The 19,824-nt window shown below is 45.1% G+C and overlaps 1 protein-coding gene across 1 annotated transcript in view; it reads left to right on the top strand.

Annotated features, from left to right (window-relative positions):
• Positions 1 to 1,202: 1,202 nt before the first annotated feature.
• FASN (fatty acid synthase) overlaps positions 1,203 to 19,824 on the top strand; it is a 45,139-nt gene continuing 26,517 nt past the window's right edge. The window contains exons 1-12 of the mRNA XM_068413115.1: positions 1,203 to 1,279; positions 7,747 to 7,893; positions 8,711 to 8,863; positions 10,172 to 10,345; positions 11,243 to 11,443; positions 11,896 to 12,018; positions 12,670 to 12,785; positions 13,039 to 13,173; positions 15,987 to 16,446; positions 16,801 to 16,988; positions 17,748 to 17,937; positions 19,397 to 19,491. Of these exons, the coding sequence (XP_068269216.1) occupies positions 7,767 to 7,893; positions 8,711 to 8,863; positions 10,172 to 10,345; positions 11,243 to 11,443; positions 11,896 to 12,018; positions 12,670 to 12,785; positions 13,039 to 13,173; positions 15,987 to 16,446; positions 16,801 to 16,988; positions 17,748 to 17,937; positions 19,397 to 19,491 (1,962 nt within the window). The 5' untranslated portion in view covers positions 1,203 to 1,279; positions 7,747 to 7,766. The remainder of the gene's footprint in view (positions 1,280 to 7,746; positions 7,894 to 8,710; positions 8,864 to 10,171; positions 10,346 to 11,242; positions 11,444 to 11,895; positions 12,019 to 12,669; positions 12,786 to 13,038; positions 13,174 to 15,986; positions 16,447 to 16,800; positions 16,989 to 17,747; positions 17,938 to 19,396; positions 19,492 to 19,824) is intronic.

The following is a 19,824-nucleotide window of genomic DNA, read 5'->3' as shown; positions in this document are numbered from 1 at the left end:
AGTTTTATGAGACTGCATCTACAGGTGTTAAAAGCAGTGCGCCCTTAGAAAAAGAGCAGTTTGTTCCACCATCTGTAACACTGCCTCTGCGCCTGGAAAACATTGCTCTGTATTCCTTACACGGTGGGTACAAGCTCATGGGCTGCAGACTTCGGAAAGGTATAGAGAAAGCGGACAAAAGGTGCCCGCAGCCAGAGCGACCTTCCCCTTTCCCGGCATCGGGAAGGCGGGCGCACCGGGGGCAGGGCGGGGAGCGCGGCGGCCCGCCCCTGCGGCCCGCCCCCCGCCTCCGCACCCGCTCCGCTGCCGCCAGTCACGGCGGCGCGACGAGCCCGGGCACGGGGCAGCGCATCCCCGGCCGGCGTGCCCGCTGCCCTGTGGTAACCCCGGACCGCGCTCCGCCGGGGTGAACGACCGCCGCCGCCGGAGAGCGGCGGGCGCTGCTCGCTCCACCGCGGCCCCGGCCGTCCCCTCAGCCGTCACCACATCGCCTTATCGCCTAGCAACACCCAGCGGGCCCCGCGATTGGCCGGGCCGCGCCCCCGCCCCCGCGCTCCCGCCTCCGGATTGGGTGCCGGCCCGCGGTTGCGCGTCCGGCCCGGCGTCCCGGCCCTTTGTGCGCCGCGGGCGGGAGCGCGCGGAGCTCCGCAGCCCGGCCCTGCCTGGCGCGGCGCCCGCCGAGCCCCCGCGTCCCTCGCTGAGCCGTGGCGCCGGCGCGGCAGTAGCCCCCCAGTGTGCACACCCGCGGGGGGGGTGGGAGAGGGACACGAAGAGGCTCGCGCCCGCGGTGGGCCGGCACGGCCTCGCCCTCCGGCCTGGCCGGCTCGAAGCCTGGCGCCCCCCAGCAGCGCCCGGCCTTCCGCGGCCTCCAGCACGGGGCGGGGCGCGGGAGCTTGGCCTGCCGCCGCGGGCACGGGGGCCCGCCCGGGTCTGCCTGGCCTGGCCAGGGCCCCCTCCTCCCGCGGAGCCGCTCCGGCGGGCAGGGGTTGGCATCACCCCGGGGCCGGCTCGGGGCGGCCCTGCCCCGGCTCTCATTGGACTGCGGCGAGGAGTAAACTGTCAGCCCATGTGGCGTGGCCGCCGGAGGTGGCGGCTGCTTAAATAGCGGTGGGAGCTAGAGGGAGACAGTGAGGGGAGCGCGGAGCATCGGCCGTGCGCAGCCTGGCATCGGCCGCCGCAGCGCCTGCGTCCACCCGCAGCGCTCGCCCCGCAGCAGTCCGGCCCGGCACTGAGCTGACGCCAGAGTCTTCCCGGCACGAAGCCTTCTGCCCCTGAGCAGGTACCGGCGGGACGGCAGGTGCGGCGCGGCCGGGAGAGCGGCAGTCTCCGCCGGCCGCTGCGCCGGGCGGGCGCGACCGGGAGGCTCCATCTTGCCCTCTACGCCGTGCGGGGCTGCGCCCGCGCCTCGCTGGGCGGGTGGTAGGGGGTCCGCGGGCACGGCCCGCACGACCAGAAGATTCTGCGCCCGGCGCCGTGGTCGCAGCGGGTCGCTCTTCCGTGGCCCAGCGCGGCCTTGCCGAGGAGAGCTTCCCCGCTGCTTACCGAGCCGCAGCATCCCGCTCCGTCCGCCCGGTGGGGCGGCGCGGAGGCAGGCTGAGCGGCTGCATTGTGGCGCTGGCGCTCGGCCATCTTGGCGGCGGGCGGGGGCCATGCCGCCGCCGCGACCCCTCGCCGCGGCTGGGGGCGCGGCCGGGAGCGCCGCTGCCCGCAGCCCTCGCGCGCGCCCGGCGCCTGCCTGCCCTTCCCCCGAGCCTCCGCGTGCCGTTCTTGAGCGGCGGCGAGGGGCCGCGCCCGGTGCGGGTCTGGGGGGGCCGGGCGGCCCCGCGCTGCCGCAGCCCGGGCGCGGGGCACAGGGCTGTGGGGCGCAGGGCCGTGGGACGGGTGCCGGGGCCGCTCTGTCTGGCAGCGGGGCGCCGGCGCTGCGCTCTCCCGCCGTGTCGCGGGGTAGCGTGGAAGCACCAGCGCGGCTGGCTGAGGAAGCTTATGAGGGAGGAGGTTCAGCGTTCGCTATTGCGAAAGGCGACTTGTCGGTAGGTGCTAGGAAACCACCTCAAAAAAGGTGCCGCATATACTGCTAAACTTCCTTTTTCCACTTCCACATATAAACCAGCCGCCCACATGAAATAGCCCATTGATGGTACGCCAGTCTGGATTTGATGATGTGATCCTGTCAGGAACATGATGATCATCATCTCTCTTCTGCTGTTTTTGCTCCTATTTGGTTTTTATTCCACGTTCCTTCCCTGGCATAGGGCCCTTTGGGATACTGAATGTGTATTTTCCTAGCTAAAAGCTTTATTCGGATGCTTACATCGAAACAGTCTGTGTTAAAGCTGTGCATGTTGGGTTGCATGCTCCATTAGAGAGCAGTGTCGGGGGTTTATGGAACGCGTCTTGCCTTAGAAAAACAAAAGGGAGGAAAAGCCCCGAGCCACACGAGCAAAGGATTCACCTTTTCCTGCAGCCTCTGTGCTTCTTGAAGCAAACTGAAAATAGTACATTGTAAAAGTCTCCACGTAGCGGATGAGTTCAGAGGATGAGGGCCCTACATGAAGGGCAGTTATGAACAGATATTTTACAAACATGTAGTGATACTGGGGACTTAAATTTTTGTACAAGTCAATTCTGACCATTTGGGAATTAATAGAGCTGTGTTGATTCCATGAGCAAAATCTAACCTAGTTTTCTTAAATAAGAGCTCTGAACCAGATTGTGTTTCCTGCAAAGTAGTGCATTTTAAATATGAAAACACGCTACCATTTTACGTTTGTCTTGTGGTCAGTGGGACAAATCCAGCCTTGAAACAGAAAGAGACAGCTAAAAGGTCTTTGTTAAATCGAAGCTGTAGCACACAGATTGATGGTAGCCAAATGCTTTCAAAAAATGAAAAGCAGCCTGTGTTTGCCTCTATTTTGTAAAGGGTTTTTTGGAGGCAGACATTATAGCTCTTTACAAGTGAAGTTCCTATGTAATGACAGATTTAATTACAAATTTTAGAAATCATAATCAGAGATTAGGAAGCCTGGATTATGATGTAGTTGTACTGAAAAACTAAGCAAGCAATCCTTTTGTCGATATCTGTGCTGAAGCAAGCTATGGAGGAGTCATGGATGTTTCATTTTACAATAACGGGAGCTTCAAAAAAATCAAGATTTGGACTGCCTAGAAACAGTAGCAGAGTTGGCTTTGAGTATTCTGTCCCAGTGTGATGACAGCCATCAAAATAACAGTGAAATAAATATTGTGCTTCTGTCGAGGAAAGAGAACTGTGCATTAGGCAAAAAAAAAGATTTGTGTTTTATTTGTTGTCTCTTTGCAAAGAGTTTCTTCTTCCTTCCCTCTCCCCCTTCTTTCCTCACTGACCCTTAGGTGGACATAGGTACAGCAGAATGAGAAAAGTATTCTCTTTGGCAGTTGACAAGTCAGGTGTGAGTGGGAGAATAAATAAAATTTTACATTAACTTTTAAATTTTTCTTGTCTTTTTCTTTCCTCCTCCAAAAGCTTACAAGCTTAATGGACACAGATATTTTTGTAGGGAAACAGTAGATAAAATTATTGCAAAAATTAAAAAAAGTTGTACAGCTGCCAGGGATGGTAGAAAATTATGATTAATACTTTTCTTCTTGATTAATTTTGGTGCTGGATTAGTGAGGTACTGAAAAACATGTTTTAAATGCAATGGAGAACAGTATTTTAACTGGAGAGTAAGTTTGTGTCCTGGTTTCATTGGGATTTCATTTCAGTTTGTGGCCAGCCACGGTGATCAAGGCCCTTAGCAGTTAAATCCAGGGCAGCTGACCCAGGCTGGCCCACAGGTATGTCCTATATCATTAACATCAACTTCCCTGTAAAAGGGAAAGCTTGCTGGGGAGAGGTGGGGCTGTTTCTGCTCTCCTCTCTTCTAGCCTCCCTCTTTCTCATTCCCAACGATTGCTATTCCTGGAGCAACTTGCTGCAACTTTGTAGCTAGGTATAATTTTGTGTGTTCTGTATTATCATTTATATTGGCTTCTTTATTTTCTTAAATCTGTTTAATTTTAACCCACAAGTCTCCCTCCTTTTCCCAATTCCCTTCCTCGGTTGGGGAAGGGATATTGGGTGAGAGAAAAACTTTTATTGTTTAGCCCTGGGTGTGGGCTAAACGTAGACAGTTTAATAATAGCATTAAGCTAACATGATATCAATAAGTATCCAATACATAGAAAACAAGGTTAAGAAGGTATAACATGATTGGAGAAAGGAACTGGCATCAATAAACAAACCAGCCTTGTCCAATGGCTAATGTGGGAGGTAGATAACCAGAGCACAGGTATAAAGTGATGAAAAGTTGTGACTAGTCAATAATATCAGAAGGGATTGTTAGTTATTACCAGTCACAAACTGAATGAGTCAGCAACACAATATCATTGCCAAAAAATATTGTGTAAATCCAGTGAGGTGGTAATTTATGCTTAACTGAGGTGTCTATTGGACTAATATGTTGGAGGGGGAAAGGGCAGCATTTGCTTCTTCTCCCTCTCCCCTCTGTTTAAAATGCCTGCTGTTTGGGAAGAATTCACAGAATTCAATTCGAGCAAAAATGTGGGGTAAACGGAGGAAAAAGGATGCTAGATATCTGGCTGCATCCAGCAAAATACAGCCTTAACATATCAGAGGATCCTGTTTGTCCCTTTTTATCATCTTTGTCTCCTTTTTTGACCCGTTGCTTTTGATCACCTTGCTCATCAAATGTAGTCGGAACAATCTCTTCTGTATATTTGCTGTAGTTCAGTCTCCTTTAAAACAGCTGTAGAAATAATTTTCTTGTTTTATGCTATGTCCTATGCTTCAAAAACTGTCAGTGTACTGTGTATAGTCTAAAAATGTTCTACAGAAAAAAGAAGAGTCTATAATATAGTAAAATAATACAATACACCATTTGGGGGTAAAGTCAATCAACTTTAATATGGTCTACCTGCTTGTTATCTGTCAAGGAAGACCAAAGACATTGTTGGTAGCTCTAACATCTGCTTTGATCTCTGTTTAATCAAGGTTGACTTAATATTCACGATTTTTCCTCTTCCCACTCTTGTTTTCCACAGCAAATCATCTCTACTGTCTGCTGCTAAATCTGTAATTTGTACATTATCTTAGATGTAGGCATTTGGAGCTCTTTGTATCAAGTCTAAATCTTTCCACGTCTTTGTGTATAAAAATCCTTAAGTTGTGGCTCTTCGTACCCATTCACCCAGCTAAAATTAACTTCTTGGCTCTTGTTCTTCGTACATTTTCATTACTGCAGCATCTTTTTCTCCACCTTTGACACAGTCTTGCTCAACTATGTTCATAACATGTTGGCAAAAATTGCTTTGCTGATAAATTGCATTACTTCACTGTCTCAGAAGAACATTTTGTCAAGATTGGCCATACCTGGATGGAGTTTTTCTGGTACTTCAGGGAAAGAGATGTGGGATGGGAAGGAAGAATCCCAGAAGTGACATTTTAGTCCTCTGAAATACAAATTATATTTCTCTCCCTGGAGATCATCGCCCAAAGAGCTGAGGCATAAAATCGAATCATAATCACATTATCATCTTGTACGTCTCCTGTCTTACGCTTAGATTGTAAGCTTCGTGCCTGAGATCCATTCTTTCTCTGCCGCTAGCACAGAACTGCTGCCCTTATAGCAGAATTATGGCCCTTGATTGGGTTTTCCAGGTACAGCGGTGATGCCACTAATAAAACTGACTTACTAGATTTATGACAGTGCAAAAACCGAGAGGCTTCTCTGCAGAGCGGACTGGGCCTGTTACTATGAACTTCACTTTTGGGGAATAGTTTCTCAGTAGGGGCCTTTCACATTTGACCCTTAGTGTTTCCCTTTAAATGAGCCACCCGAGTGGAATGGAACTTCTCTTGTCTGGGTGTTTAGCATAAGACTGAGAAATCCAAGATGTCCTTTCGGGAGCACTTCTGTTTCTGCTCCCAGAAGGGACGGACTGGATGAGGTAATCATCTCTTCTGCTTCAGTGTTGCATGTTGCACAATCCCACAGTTACTCCACAGATCTGAATCAAGATAGCTGCTGAAGAAAAGAAGGGTAAAAGAAATCAGGCAGCCTCTCTGGTGTTGTGTTCTGGCTGGGCTACGCCTCGGCCAAGCAGAGGACTTCGCGTGCCTTCTGCGCACCCCAGCTCCTTTCAGCTACAGGAAGGTGTTACGCCTGAGCAATGTGTGGATGGAAGAGAGGCCTATTTCTTGCTCAAAAGCATCAGGAGCTCCTGAAAGAGCTTGCATAAACCATGCCTAAAAAAAAATGTCTTGGGTTGAAAAAACAGCTATGAAGTGCTTATCTAAGAGTACTTGTTAGTGCTGTTTTGTGGAGGAGATGATCAAGCACCAGCAGCACTTAAGCAAAGTGCCTGCATGGCACTATAGAGCCTAATCTGTGATGGGAGTCAAACTTTAGGTCTTCCGTAGCAAAGTCTTTCTTTCAAAGTTAAGGCAGACTTTTAGCTATTTGAATACCTGATTTTCTTTGTGGTTTTTACTTGTTAAAATCCCACACGTTAACTCTAAAGAATATTTTGCCTCTACTTACCAGAAGGATTATTTAAGGAAGTACTGTGAATGCTTGCTACCTCTTTTATTCATGCAACCGCACTTTTATTTATTTTTTTTATATATGTATATGTAAAAATAACCCATATATATGGGGGGTTTCCCCCCCTCCTTTAACTTGCATATTTAGGATCAACAAACTGTAATTTGAACTTAACTGAAACATCAGGTTAACTTGCCTTCTCTCTGCTTAGTAGTTAATATATTTTTAGTGTAATAGAAATAAATTAAATGAGTGTGTTGACTGTAATATATGAACTGCTGTTTGGTGTTGTGATCTGTATAGATGGCCATGCTGCGTTATGGGATCTTAGAATGCAAATTTCTTGGGACGACAGCTAAGTTTTTTCATTCCGTGTGGAATCCAGATCTGTTCTGCTAACTCTTATTTTAAAACACCACTCTCTATCACATGTACTCAGTTCCCCATTCCCAGTCCTCTAAACATGTGGCAGTGCAGGGTTCAGTTGAGAAACACTTGATATGTAAAATTTATTCTTGTTTCCGGTAGTTAAAATGATGCTAAGTTGTACTGTAATCTTTGTGCTTTTGTGAGGGTTTTCTCCTGTGTGTGTGTTTTGTTTTGTTTTGGAGGGGGTGGTGGATTTTTTCTTTGGTTGGTTTTGTTTGTTTTATGGGTTTCTGTTGTTTTTTTTTCCCCTCCAAAAAACTTTTTGACTATTGATTCTTAAGTTAGCATTTAACTTTGGAATGATCGTAGAACTTGTTTTGCTACCTGTTCGGTTTGCCTTGTAATTATGTATTTTACTATATGTATTTCATAATTTCTCCACCCACCTCTGCTCCAGCATGTTAATCTTTCTTCTCTGCTGACTTCACAGAGGCTCTGCATTTGGTAGAGCTAGACCTGTTCATTTTCTAGTTGTCACGTAGAAACTTGTGGTTCTCGGAGCCCGACACTCCTCCAGGATCAGTTTTCTCATCCTCATTGTCCCCGTGGATCTTATGGTCCATTTGATTAGCTGGGATGTCTTTTTTTAGTAGAGACTCCATGGGCTGTTCCTGTGTGGGTGTTTCTCCTGCAAATATGCTTGTTTGTCACAACATGTCAGGAAGACAAGAGACACATATACTCTCCTTCTCTGTGTGAAATCTTACTAGTCTTACTGCTTTGTGGATCTCAGCAACAGGGAGAAGTTAAGATATGGAGGACGTGGTGATTGCAGGCATAGCAGGAAAGCTGCCAGAATCGGAGAACTTGCAAGAGTTTTGGGAGAACTTGCTTAATGGAGTTGATATGGTTACAGAGGATGATCGGAGGTGGAAACCAGGTGAGTGCTTATTATCTCTCCTTTTGGAGCCCTGAGTTCTGACCGTTTGAGAGGAATTATCCTATGAAAGGATAGCATTTATCAGATGCGAAACCCTGCCAGAGCTTCTGAGTTCACTTCTGATACATCATCAAGAAACTCGGGAACAGAACATTTTTATGAGGGCCTCATGCAATCCATTTTATAATGTCATGTCCCATGCAGTAGTAGCTTATAAATAATATGTAGGTTACTTCCAAATAAAAGAACACTCTGACAGAGCAGCTAGGCAACATGAATCCTGTACCTGCTGTTGATAGATGTGGCAGTAAGATGGCTCTGTCACTTTTCTGTGTTCAGAAGTAGCACAGGGACTCCAGTCCTGTGATTTGTGGCTTTCTACAATGTCTGATTGTCTTTCTGAAGTGTTTGGTCCATGTCTATCCAATTCAAGATGGTGATTTGCAGAAGTGAAAAGTAGCTTTTGTTTTTCTTCTGACTGGTGACTGACTGGAACCACTGATCTGGACTCTGTTTATGTGCTTGGTACAACTTGCCAAAGCAAAAATGCTTAAACTAGATAGATGTTTTTTGCTGCCATATCTGAGAGAGTCTTAAAGATGACAATTGTTTTTGCTAATTCAGCGTTCCCATTTTCAAATGAGATTCAGAGAGATGGGTAGGTAGATATTCATGCAACACGTCGAGTACTGCATCAGGGAAGTGAGGTTTCACATGTAATTGAGAATCATCTGTGGTCATTCTGTACTTTGTCTTAGCTGGTAGCTGCTTCAAAACTGATGTATTTTGTGACTCGGTGTTGAATTTTTCTTCTCAGGAATTTATGGACTGCCCAAGAGAAATGGAAAGCTCAAGGACATAAGCAAATTTGATGCATCCTTTTTTGGTGTTCACCCCAAACAAGCTCATACGATGGATCCTCAACTTCGCTTGCTGTTGGAAGTTTCTTATGAAGCTATTTTGGATGGAGGTAAGCAGCTGAATGACTGAAGAGGGAGAATTGTGCTGTATTGTCTCTGTGTAGCAGGTGCAGACATGCATCTGTGTGCTGAGGTCTCTTACAAGAGAAAGCCATCACATTAGAGAGGGGACCGAAGAACTGGTATGGGGGTTAGAACAAAGCTGTTTTCTGTGGAACTCAAACTAGGAAATCTATGCTGACTGCCAGCACGTCTCTATCTGCATCATATGGTACAACCAGTACAACAGAAACACTTAAACAGTCAACAGTTCTAGAGCTTTTGTGTGTTCTCCTCTACCCTAATATTCCATAATAGATCCCTTTGTTAAAGGCAAACTTGTAGTGCAAAAGGAAGATGACTTGGTTAGAATTCTCACCCATGGTCTAAAAGAATGGCAGATGCCCTGATGTATTCCTGTCTATTGGCCAGGTGCATGGAAAATTTGTGGCATTTGATCTGCTTCTGTAGAAGGTTTGCCCAGGATGTGTGCTTTCAGAAATGGGACCCTCTTTCCTCCATCACTGCCAGTGTCTTCAGCTTTTGAGTTACCCACAGAGCCAAAAAGTTTGTTCTTCATGTTAATCAGTGTCATGTCTGAACAGAAGCAGCATATGGGGAAAAAGATGGAACCACCTCACTAGTACTGACTTACTAAAATTGACACTTGCTCCTCTGCTGCTGAGCCTCAGTCTGGAGGCTTGAATATTCTGCATGTCTCCAGGACTCGTGAAGCACAGAGAAGAAACAGCAGAGATTGCTGCAAGTTGAGCTTGCTGTGGAGTTTTTTTAGAGCAGAGCTCTTTCTTGTTTTGGTTGTTGGCTTTTATGCTTAAGAATTTTCCTTTCTGTCTTGTGTTCCAGGTCTGGGCTTTGTGTGTGTCTACAGATAGATATTTGTGTGCTCACATGACATTCCAAGTGCTGTGATTTTTCTTCGCTTAGCTCTGCTCCTTTTCGGTGCGCTGGAAGTCAGCTGTTAGCTTATCTGATCAGCATTTGTGTCTCTCATAGTCCATACACTTCTTTTACACAAGACTCTAGCAATGCCCAGCTAAGCTGAAAAGCCATCTCTGGGCACAGGATGTTCTGGCCTAAGGCCAATACGAAAGCTCTGGTGGACCCTGCAGTAACACTTGCAAGGTCTGCAACAGAAGCAGAAAAAGGGTAACTATAGGTAAGGGAACAATGCTGGAGGCCTGCCAGAAAGGGACAGTAAGTAGTATTTCATGAACTGGTGCCAGTGTACCTGATATCTCCCCAGTTTTCCCCTCATTATGAGTTTGTCTACTGTAATCTACCTTCCAATATCCCCACAGGTATTAATCCGACCGCCCTCCGTGGCACAGACACAGGTGTATGGGTTGGTGCCAGTGGGTCAGAAGCTGCTGAAGCCCTTAGCCAAGATCCAGAAGAGCTTTTGGGATACAGTATGACTGGCTGCCAGCGTGCTATGTTTGCCAACAGGATTTCCTACTTTTATGATTTAACGGGTAAGTGCCCCCAAACCTGTTGATGCTGATCAGAATTACCAATTTGAGCATGATTGTACCACAGTTTCTTTAGCAGAGTGGGATGGATATGATGATGTAGACTCCTTTTGGTATGAGAAAGTAGAATGCAACTATTGTAAGGAGGCATACAAGAAGCACAAAATGTATTCTAAGTGTGTGATAAGACTCATTGTAAGGCTTTGTAACTCATTTGCTGCTGATGGGCATAGCTGGCATTCATCTGAAAGATGATGATGGCAGGAGGCTTTCATAAAAAGGCCTAGGTCCTTTCTGGCCTTTGAACTGCTCTTCAAGCTATCAAGCTATGTAGAAGTCAGCTAGCCTAGAGACAAACTGACTGGGACAGTTGTCTCTTTTTGAGTGAAGTGGAAGAAGTAGGAGAGCCATGAAAATGATGTGATTGAAGGCATAGACATGACTTGAACCGTGTGTGGCATTGAAGAGAGTGGAGGGATGGGAATTGCTCTGAAGAGCAGCAGGAAACAGAGGTAATGGAAAAGGTAGCACCAGGAAAGGGGAGGGACTTTTATTGGTGAGAATGGGGAAATAGATGAGACCTGCCTGTGAAGCTACAATATCTCTTTTTGATGGAGACAGAGATGGAGTTTTTAAAATACCCTTAAAGCCAAACTGTTTGCAATTTTTTTCCACCTCTCTCATCCCTTGTTACTTGGTAAGCAGGCAGAGATGATGATTCTTGTCTCCCATTGTATCAGGATTATCTCTTAAGTTCTGAAGCAACTCTTATTTAACATTTTTTTTTTTTAATATATATTTCTCTTGTGATTCCCATCTTGTAGTCTTTGGAGAGCAACTCTAGGAATTAAACAGTAAAAAACAGCTTTTTTTTTTTATTTTCCCATCCTGTTCCCTAAGGACCAAGCATAACCATTGACACAGCCTGCTCTTCTAGTCTCGTCGCTATGGAAAATGCTTATAAGGCAATTCGTCATGGACAGTGCAGTGCAGCACTAGTAGGAGGGGTCAACCTTTTGCTGAAACCCAACACTTCCGTGCAGTTCATGAAACTGGGTATGCTTAGTCCTGATGGTGCCTGCAAGGCTTTTGATGTTTCAGGTAAGGCATTAGTACAAAAGGTTGTCATGTTGTATGACAGGAACTTATTGTGAAGTCTGTGACCAGATACTCTCGTAATACAGCAAAGAGCTGGCCTCGTAGTTGTTCCCAGGTGCACTGTTTGGGACATACCCTGGACCTGATCTGTGTTGCATGCTCCATTGAATGTGGAAAACTAACTGTGGGGAAGAAACAGCATGGTTCATTCCTCAGCTGTTAGGGAGAGGAAATAGGCTGTCTCTTGATGGAAGCTTTCTGTCATCATTTGTGATGAGCAGTGAGCCTTTCTAGGACATTTTTTTTTTTTTTTTTAAAGAAATGGATATGTCATACTCTCAAAGCAGTCTGTTGTAAGCAGTAACTCAGGAATGAGATGACCCTACTGCATGGTGTTTCACAACTTTTCGAAGCAGAGCAGAATTAGTGACTTGTTCTTCTCTCTCTGCTCTCAGGAAATGGATATTGTCGCTCTGAAGCTGTTGTTGTAGTTCTTTTGACCAAGAGATCTATGGCTAAGCGTATCTATGCCACAATAGTCAATGCTGGAAGTAACACTGATGGCTTCAAGGAGCAAGGTAGGCCTTGGGCGTCTGAAAAGTGAAATGCCCACAAAACTGTTCAGTCTAGAGTCTTTGTCATCGAAAATGGGATGTCGTGGGGTTCTTCTTTAGGTCTGTGAAGGTTTTTACTGTTTGTTTTTTTCTGTTTTTCTGTTTTGGTAATGCAGATTTCAGGACCCTATTTTGTAAAGAAGTTGAAGGAGACAAGTAGTTATTTCTATTGTACAAATGAACAGATATGTCCTGTTGCTATTTTAGCTGTCCTCAGGACATCTCTGCAGTAACTTCTGCACTGATGGTAGAAATGTAGGTGGTGGTATGACTGTAAGGCTCTTTTCCTACTGCTGTGCTACTTCTCCTACTCTCCAGTTAAGGAGACACAAGTTTCACATGTTCTGCTTGATCTAGACATTTCCTAGTATTGTTAACCAGTATCTTTCCACACTAGTCTAACTCATTGCTTTAGGTCCATTTCTGGTTCCTGTGCACTTCTTCCAAAGAGCCTGAGAGGCTTATTGTGTTTGGTGCTAAGGACATTGGTGTAAATGCTTAAAAAGCCTCTCTTTGCTTTTTTTTTGACCTGGTAGTCCCAAGCAGTTGAAAGGGTGCTAAAATCAGAACAGGAAGCATCTAATAGAGAGGAATTGATGGCAATTTTCGTCCTAGGTGTGACGTTCCCATCTGGAGAGATGCAGCAGCAGTTGGTCAGCTCTTTGTACAGAGAATGTGGTATCAAACCTGGAGAAGTGGAGTATGTTGAAGCTCATGGGACAGGCACCAAGGTCAGCATGGCCCCTTTGGGTTTGGAGTGTTTTCTTCTCCCTTATTTTCTTCCCTTACATCACTTGCCACGCTTTTCCTTCAAATTACTGTTTTTCCAAAATGAACTATATTTCTCCCTTCTACCAGTTACTAGAATGGGTACTGCTTCACCACTTTTGGATTTTGCCCAAACATATTAATCTTTCAGATTTCTCTTTTGTGGTGTGTTTTGGAAGTGCTAGCTAATAGCCATTCTGATTCTCTTCCTACTAGGTTGGAGATCCACAGGAAGTAAATGGCATTGTAAATATCTTCTGTCAATGTGAGAGAGAGCCACTGTTGATTGGATCAACCAAGTCAAACATGGGTCATCCGGAGCCTGCCTCTGGGCTTGCTGCATTAGCTAAGGTAACAGGTGGCTTGAGAAAGAGAATTGGTGGTGGGGGGGGGGGGGGCGGATCACAACAGCATGTGGGTTTTTAATGTTTGTTTTAAGAAAAATTTGCACTGATCCAGGATAAGATGTTCACTGGTAATGAGAATAACTCAGGTGATTCTCATTAATTATCTACTTGCTTCACCTGCAAATACTCTTAAAAGCTCAGGTGACTGTTCTGCAAGCTAGACAAAAATGCCCAGGTACCCTCTGCTGTGTGCACACACAAGTGTGTACACGCACAGGCACACGCACTTTAGTTCCCCCTTCCTACTGAATTCTACAGGAGTATAACTCTGCTCAGAATAAAGGCTTTGGGATCACTTTATTGATTATCCTTACACCGGACCTTACAACAGAACCCTGCTGTAAGTCTTTTGAGTTTGAGGAGTGTACAAGTAGAGGGATTTAAATGTTTGGAGTAGTTGGCAATGACCGAAGATAAGAGGCAGCGTGGGCTTGCAGTGCCAAAAGAGTAGCTGATCCTTCTGGCTGTTTGTCAGGGATGCATCATCTCTTCTTCTCTCTTGCATTGGCAAGAAGCCAGGCAAGTTCTTTGGGATGAGGCTACCAGCTTGAATAACTGGTTGTCTTAGCAACCAGCCTGCTAACTACTGCTGTAGGCAGACAATCATCTATTGGCTCTGTCTGCTAAACTGCTTAGCAGAGAGCTAGCTAATGTTCACACTTGGTTGTAAGCCTATTACTGACAGCCTTAGAGCCACGCAAACTGAAGTCACGTACACCGTCACTGCTAGAATTTTAGGTTCTTTAAAGCAGTTATTGTGACCCCAATACATACAACTTGCTGTGAATAACCTCATCTGCAAATAAATCATGGAGACAACAGCGTCTGTGTCTCTGTAGAGGAAAGTTTACTTTTTTTTTTAAGCACCTCTGTCTGAGTGACACCTTCTTCATAGCAGGAATGATAACCAAGTCATAAAATAAACCTCTCCATCCATACTGTGTTGTACATTATAAATAGTTTGTTTAGTGCAGGTCTGCTGTGATCTGTCAGGACAGGATCAAACTTTGAGGTACTGTTTCCCTGTCTGTGTTTCTCAGAGGATGCAGAAATGCAAGGACAAGGGCCACAATTTCTTTTTGAAGACTTCTCTAACACTATGGTTTCTCACTCTTTTTTTCATCAGTTTTCTCACTTAACTTTCTATCAGAACTTACAGCCGCAGGCAAGAGCCCACGGCACCCATCGTGCCTGCTAGAGTATCTTTTTGCTATGCTTTCATTAAGTTGTGTTAGGTCTCGTTTCCAGATCTGGCATCTTGAAAGCACCTGAAGCTTTGGAAGGATATTGGGAGCTCTGTCTCTGTTCTTGATTCTTTGAAAGTTGTGCAGCACTTGGTATTTTAAGATTTGGAAGTTAATTAGAATGGCAGATTAGGCGTATTTGAGACCAAGCCAGAAACAACAGCAAACCCTCTGTCTCTTAGACAGTAACTGTCTTGAAGTCTGCAGTTTCCATAAATGTTTTCTTTTGGAATTCCATAAAATGCTTTTATGTGTGAGATGTCAGTTAACAAAATAGATCTTGAAAGTATCTGATTTTTGACTTGAAGGGAATCCATTAATTATGTGGATAGGTAGGAAAGAAACTAGGCCTTGTCAAGGCCACTTTAGTTAAATTCTGGTAAGGGAGGGAAAGCTCACCTGCAACTTTGAACTACTCAGCCTGTCTGATCACTTGCTGTACAGCAAAGACAAAGCTTGGTGGCTCTGGTGTATGCTCACTGTACGGTACTCTCAAACTTGTGTGGAAACCATGGCAGACTTAAAAAGTACAAATTTATATGCTGTATAAAGCAACAGCAAGTTCACAGTGCTTAGTATTGTAGGTGTAGGACAGAGTGTGCATGAAAATACTTAGTCTGCAACTTGAAACGTGCTGACTGGAGTTGAAATAATCCATTTATGCTGGTTTGTATCCCAGGTAGTCTGCCATGTGTGATAGCCAACTTGGAAGAACAGTTCCCAAACCAATATCTGTTTCTCTGACCATTTTGGGGTGATGAAGGAACCCCCGGACATACAGAGCACAGAATGTTTGCAACTGACCTTGTAGTCTGTGATTTGCTGGACTTGTGCCACAGAGGAGTATGGGCTTGGTGTCATGGGCTGTCTGTAGAGATGCTGCTGAGAGAAGAGAGCTCTTGCTTTTTGGCACAGCTATTCTAACTCTCACGCTGTTTCTGTACTTCCCTTTGGCTCTGCCAGTTCTGACCACTCTGCTGTTCCTGCTTTTTTTGGATCAAGAAGACAACAAATGGCTGCAAAGCAGCAAGCAAACTCCTTTATCAGTGCTTCAGCTTGGCTGTTTTGCAGCAAAGGCAGAAATGGAAGCCTTTGTTGTGATAAGGAAGAGTGTGTGTGGCAGTGTGTGACTGGGGAGAGATGAAGCAGACTGTGATGAAGGGACAGGATCTGAAAGGGGAGAAAGAAGATGTGATATTCTTAGTAGCCAGACTGCTTTTCCAGCAAGACTGCATAGCTTTCCAGTTACAAAGGGTCTGGAAGCTAAACATAAAGCTACCACTCTCACCTTCACTGCTGACTTCCTGCATGGACTTAAAATTTGCCTAGGTATGAAGTAGGTACTACCTCAGTAATATCAATAACGCCGTTCTCTGAAGTGTCCCTTTATCCAAACATAGAGAGCTGCTTTATTGTATGGTATGTGGTCATTTATAGTAAAACAATAACAACAAAAGAATGTTTCTTACAAGAAAATGTGGAGCACAGAACACTCTGGTTTTTTTTCTTCCAGGTCATCCTCTCTCTGGAACATGGGCTGTGGGCTCCAAATCTTCATTTCAATACCCCAAATCCAGATATTCCTGCCTTACAAGATGGTACTTTGGAGGTAGTTTGTAAACCAACGCCAGTGAAAGGTGGCCTTGTCAGCATCAACTCTTTTGGCTTTGGAGGTGCTAATGCTCATGTCATTCTGAGGCCAAATGAGAACAAACGCCAGCCTCTGGAGACTTGTAACATGCCAAGACTGGTTCAAATTTGTGGCAGAACTGAGGAAGCTGTGGAAATACTAATTCAAGAGAGCAGAAAACATGGAGGATGCAGTCCATTTCTAAGCCTGCTCAGTGATATCTCTGCGGTTCCTGTATCCTCCATGCCCTACAGGGGCTACACACTAGTTGGCACTGAGAGTGACATAAAAGAGGTTCAGCAAGTTCAAGCACCTGGTAGACCTCTCTGGTACATCTGCTCAGGTAGGTGTGCAGCAGTGGGTCCAAGCTTCTGCATTCCTCTGTAGATTCGGGGCTTGAGCAATTGGATTCTGTGCTCTAATGTTATTTTCTACTCTAGCATGAGGGAAATATCTTGCAGCCCTGTGATATGTCTAGGGGACTCGTGTTTCCTGTGTTTTATCTAATCCTTCCAACTTTGCTATCTTCTGATGACAGCAAAGTCCAGGAAAATAAAAAGCAGTGCCCAGTTTAGAGGGTGTTAGAAATGTGCAATGTTTTGCTCTGAGAATCCTTTCACTGACAGAGCAAGTGTGTGTTGTCTGCTCCTTTTATGGACCGTTACTAAAGTGCGCTTTCTCCTTGCCTATCCTGCAGGCATGGGAACACAGTGGAAAGGTATGGGCCTGAGCCTTATGAAGTTGGATTTGTTTCGCCAGTCTATATTGAGCTCGGATGCGGCTTTGAAGAACACAGGCCTAAAGGTCTCGGACCTGCTCCTGCAAGCAGATGAGAACACTTTTGATGACACTGTCCATGCATTCGTTGGACTAGCTGCTATTCAGGTAAGACTCATGACTGGTAGAGGGGGTCGTGGACTCAATCCACATAAGCATGCTATGCTAGTGTGTCTGTTTGGCTGGTAACACTTTATACTGAGTAATGGAAGCTTGTTTTGTGTCATCAGCAAATGGCAGCTGTTACAAATATCTGTCTGATAGGAGGGAGTGTGTTGCACCCTTGACAGTTTTGGGCTCTGCCACTTGCAAGATGCTTGGACGAATATTGATCTAAACTGATTTGCACATGTATCTGTGTGTGTATGTGGGGCAGTTTCTTCTTTTAAGAGACTAAGGAGTGTCTTTAAGTTTCATGTAAATGTTTGTGACAAGGAACAAGGTTCCATAGAATGCCTTCTAAAATTTGTTCTGCAAATGAACTACATGATGCTAAGTGAAGTCTCTTTTAATTTTGAGTGGCAGTGTGGGATTCGTTGTTTCTTAATAAACTAGAGACAGATCTTTTAAAGTGATCTGGAAAGCTTGTCTTGCCTCTTACTTTGTACAGACATGCTCTTGGCAACCTCTCGTAGCTTCTTAGTGGGAAGCTACAGACTGGAGAGGCCCAAACAATACTGGAGTCGCGTAACGATTCTTGAGATTGCTTTGAAATGAGGCTGGAGCTGCAGCTGGGGGGGGCCAGCAAGGCCAAGAATGTCTGGACCAAAAAGCCATTTTGTAATGTGCTCACTGCTGCTGTGTGCCTTTGAGGCCTGACACCTGCTTACTCTGGCATGGAATCACTAATCCTACGTTTCCTTGCAGATTGCCCAGATCGATATGCTGAAGGCTGCAGGTCTGCAACCTGATGGTATTCTGGGCCATTCAGTGGGAGAACTAGCTTGTGGCTATGCAGATAACTCCTTAAGTCACGAAGAAGCCATTCTTGCCGCTTATTGGCGGGGACGATGCGTTAAAGAGGCCAAATTGCCCCCAGGAGGAATGGCTGCTGTTGGTAAGTGTACCCTTACCAAAAGAGTGATACAGGAAAGTACATCTGATCTCTGTTGTATGGCATTGGGATAAAATTGGGCTCTGAAACGTATTGGTAGAGACAATCATGTCTATAAAATTTTGGCTACTGTTACCTCTTCTTTTTCTTCTGATGTAGAACAGGTTATTAAATATTGAAGTTGATATAATGGTAGTAATCTCTGACCTGGAATACAGCAGAATTTTGCTAATGCATCCAAAACTAAGTGGAAATGGAGAGATTTATTGACAGGCGACCAATGACAAAGGCCTGATAAATAATCTCCTTAAAAAGAGAGGTGAAAATCTAAGGCACTGGGGTTTTTGGCTCTTGAGAGAGAGATAGACACACATATACACACGCACAAATATATTTAAATTATTTAAAATATATATATTTCTGATTGTCTGCAAGAGTAATGAAAAGCGACACCTGTAAGCCACTATCAGGTAGTGGGCAACTGGCTAGTGGAACTTAATGCTGTTAGAACTTACTTGGGCCTAATAGCACTTAGGAAGAAGCTTTATCCTGAGCAAGCTTTGCTCAGTGTTTCTGTAAGCCATGTAGTTTTGCCCGATATTGGATGAAATTTTGAGCCTTGGACCCAGCAATTTTTTCTTTGTTGTGTGACTTCATGGTGACTTCTATGTTTAAAAATAGAATTATTATTGGTAGCGTTGTTGTTGTTTTTCTTATTATTGGATGCAGTGGTCAATTAAAAACTGAAACACTTAGAGAAGCTGTTGCAGGTCTAATTTAGTATGTTTGACTAGATCACTTGTTATAATTCTGGACTTACTACTTTAACTAATGCTACAAAGGACTACCTACCTAATTTAGCTTTTTTTTTTCCTTGATATTAAATACACGACACTGTTACCATATAACTTATCTTGGAGTGCTGCATATAGTATGTTTTTCATAATCTGTTGTGTTCAAGTTCTTCCTGTGACTTGTATCCATGTAATATATGACCAGATGCTGCATGTGTTAAGCTAGTTTAAGCCACTAGAGTTGTTGATTTCTATGGATATTTTGTGGCTCTGGGTTTCTGTGAGTCAAGCTCACATGTTCTCTCTCCTGTTCTAGCTCGGATTGCTAAGGGCAAGACAAAGCAAAACAACCAATTATGTAACTGCTTTGAAAGTGTGTGAGTTCCCCTCCACCCCATCCCTTAATGGGATGGTACAAAGATTCAGTCCTCTGTTCTTGTGCTCCATGTCACAGTGATAAAAGTCATGTTAAAGCCCTGAGATAAATATCCTTAGCTTTTGCAGAATCCCTTTTGGGGAAAGGGAGGATGTCCATCTTTCTCTTAAGAATCCTTCCCAGTTTTGCAAAATGCTGAATTAAGTGCAGTGATTGTGCAGTTAAGATTGCCTCCCCTTATGAGGCTCACTGCTAGAAATGCTTGTGTTGTCCTGACGTCTTCCTTCTGCAGGTCTGACATGGGAGGAATGTCAGCAACGCTGTCCTCCAAACGTGGTACCAGCCTGTCATAACTCTGAAGACACTGTCACTGTTTCGGGGCCTCTGGTGAGCAAGAAACTGATACGGTGCATAGCAGAGTTGTGACTGAGACCTGTGAAGTTCTAGTTTGAAGAGAGCATGAAGCTGAGTTAAAGCTCAGCTGCTTGCAAAGGGGAGCTGGATTAAAGTGGTGGGAGGTGACATGGTGCTTTGTATAAACTTAAACACTCAAATGTTCTGAGAGAGGAAGTGATGTTAGTGCCTCAGTAAGCTAGTAACAAAAGATCTGTGATGCTGAATAGTCTTACAGCCAAGGGCATAATGAGTGATAAATTGTAAGACTGAGAAGGGCAATAACCTCATGCCAGATACGGCTCCCCTTAAGTGGCAAGTGATGAA

Source organism: Nyctibius grandis, chromosome 15 (assembly GCF_013368605.1).
Source record: "Nyctibius grandis isolate bNycGra1 chromosome 15, bNycGra1.pri, whole genome shotgun sequence".
NCBI classification, from domain to species: domain Eukaryota; kingdom Metazoa; phylum Chordata; class Aves; order Nyctibiiformes; family Nyctibiidae; genus Nyctibius; species Nyctibius grandis.
This window is presented reverse-complemented; position numbering and strand designations above follow the sequence as displayed.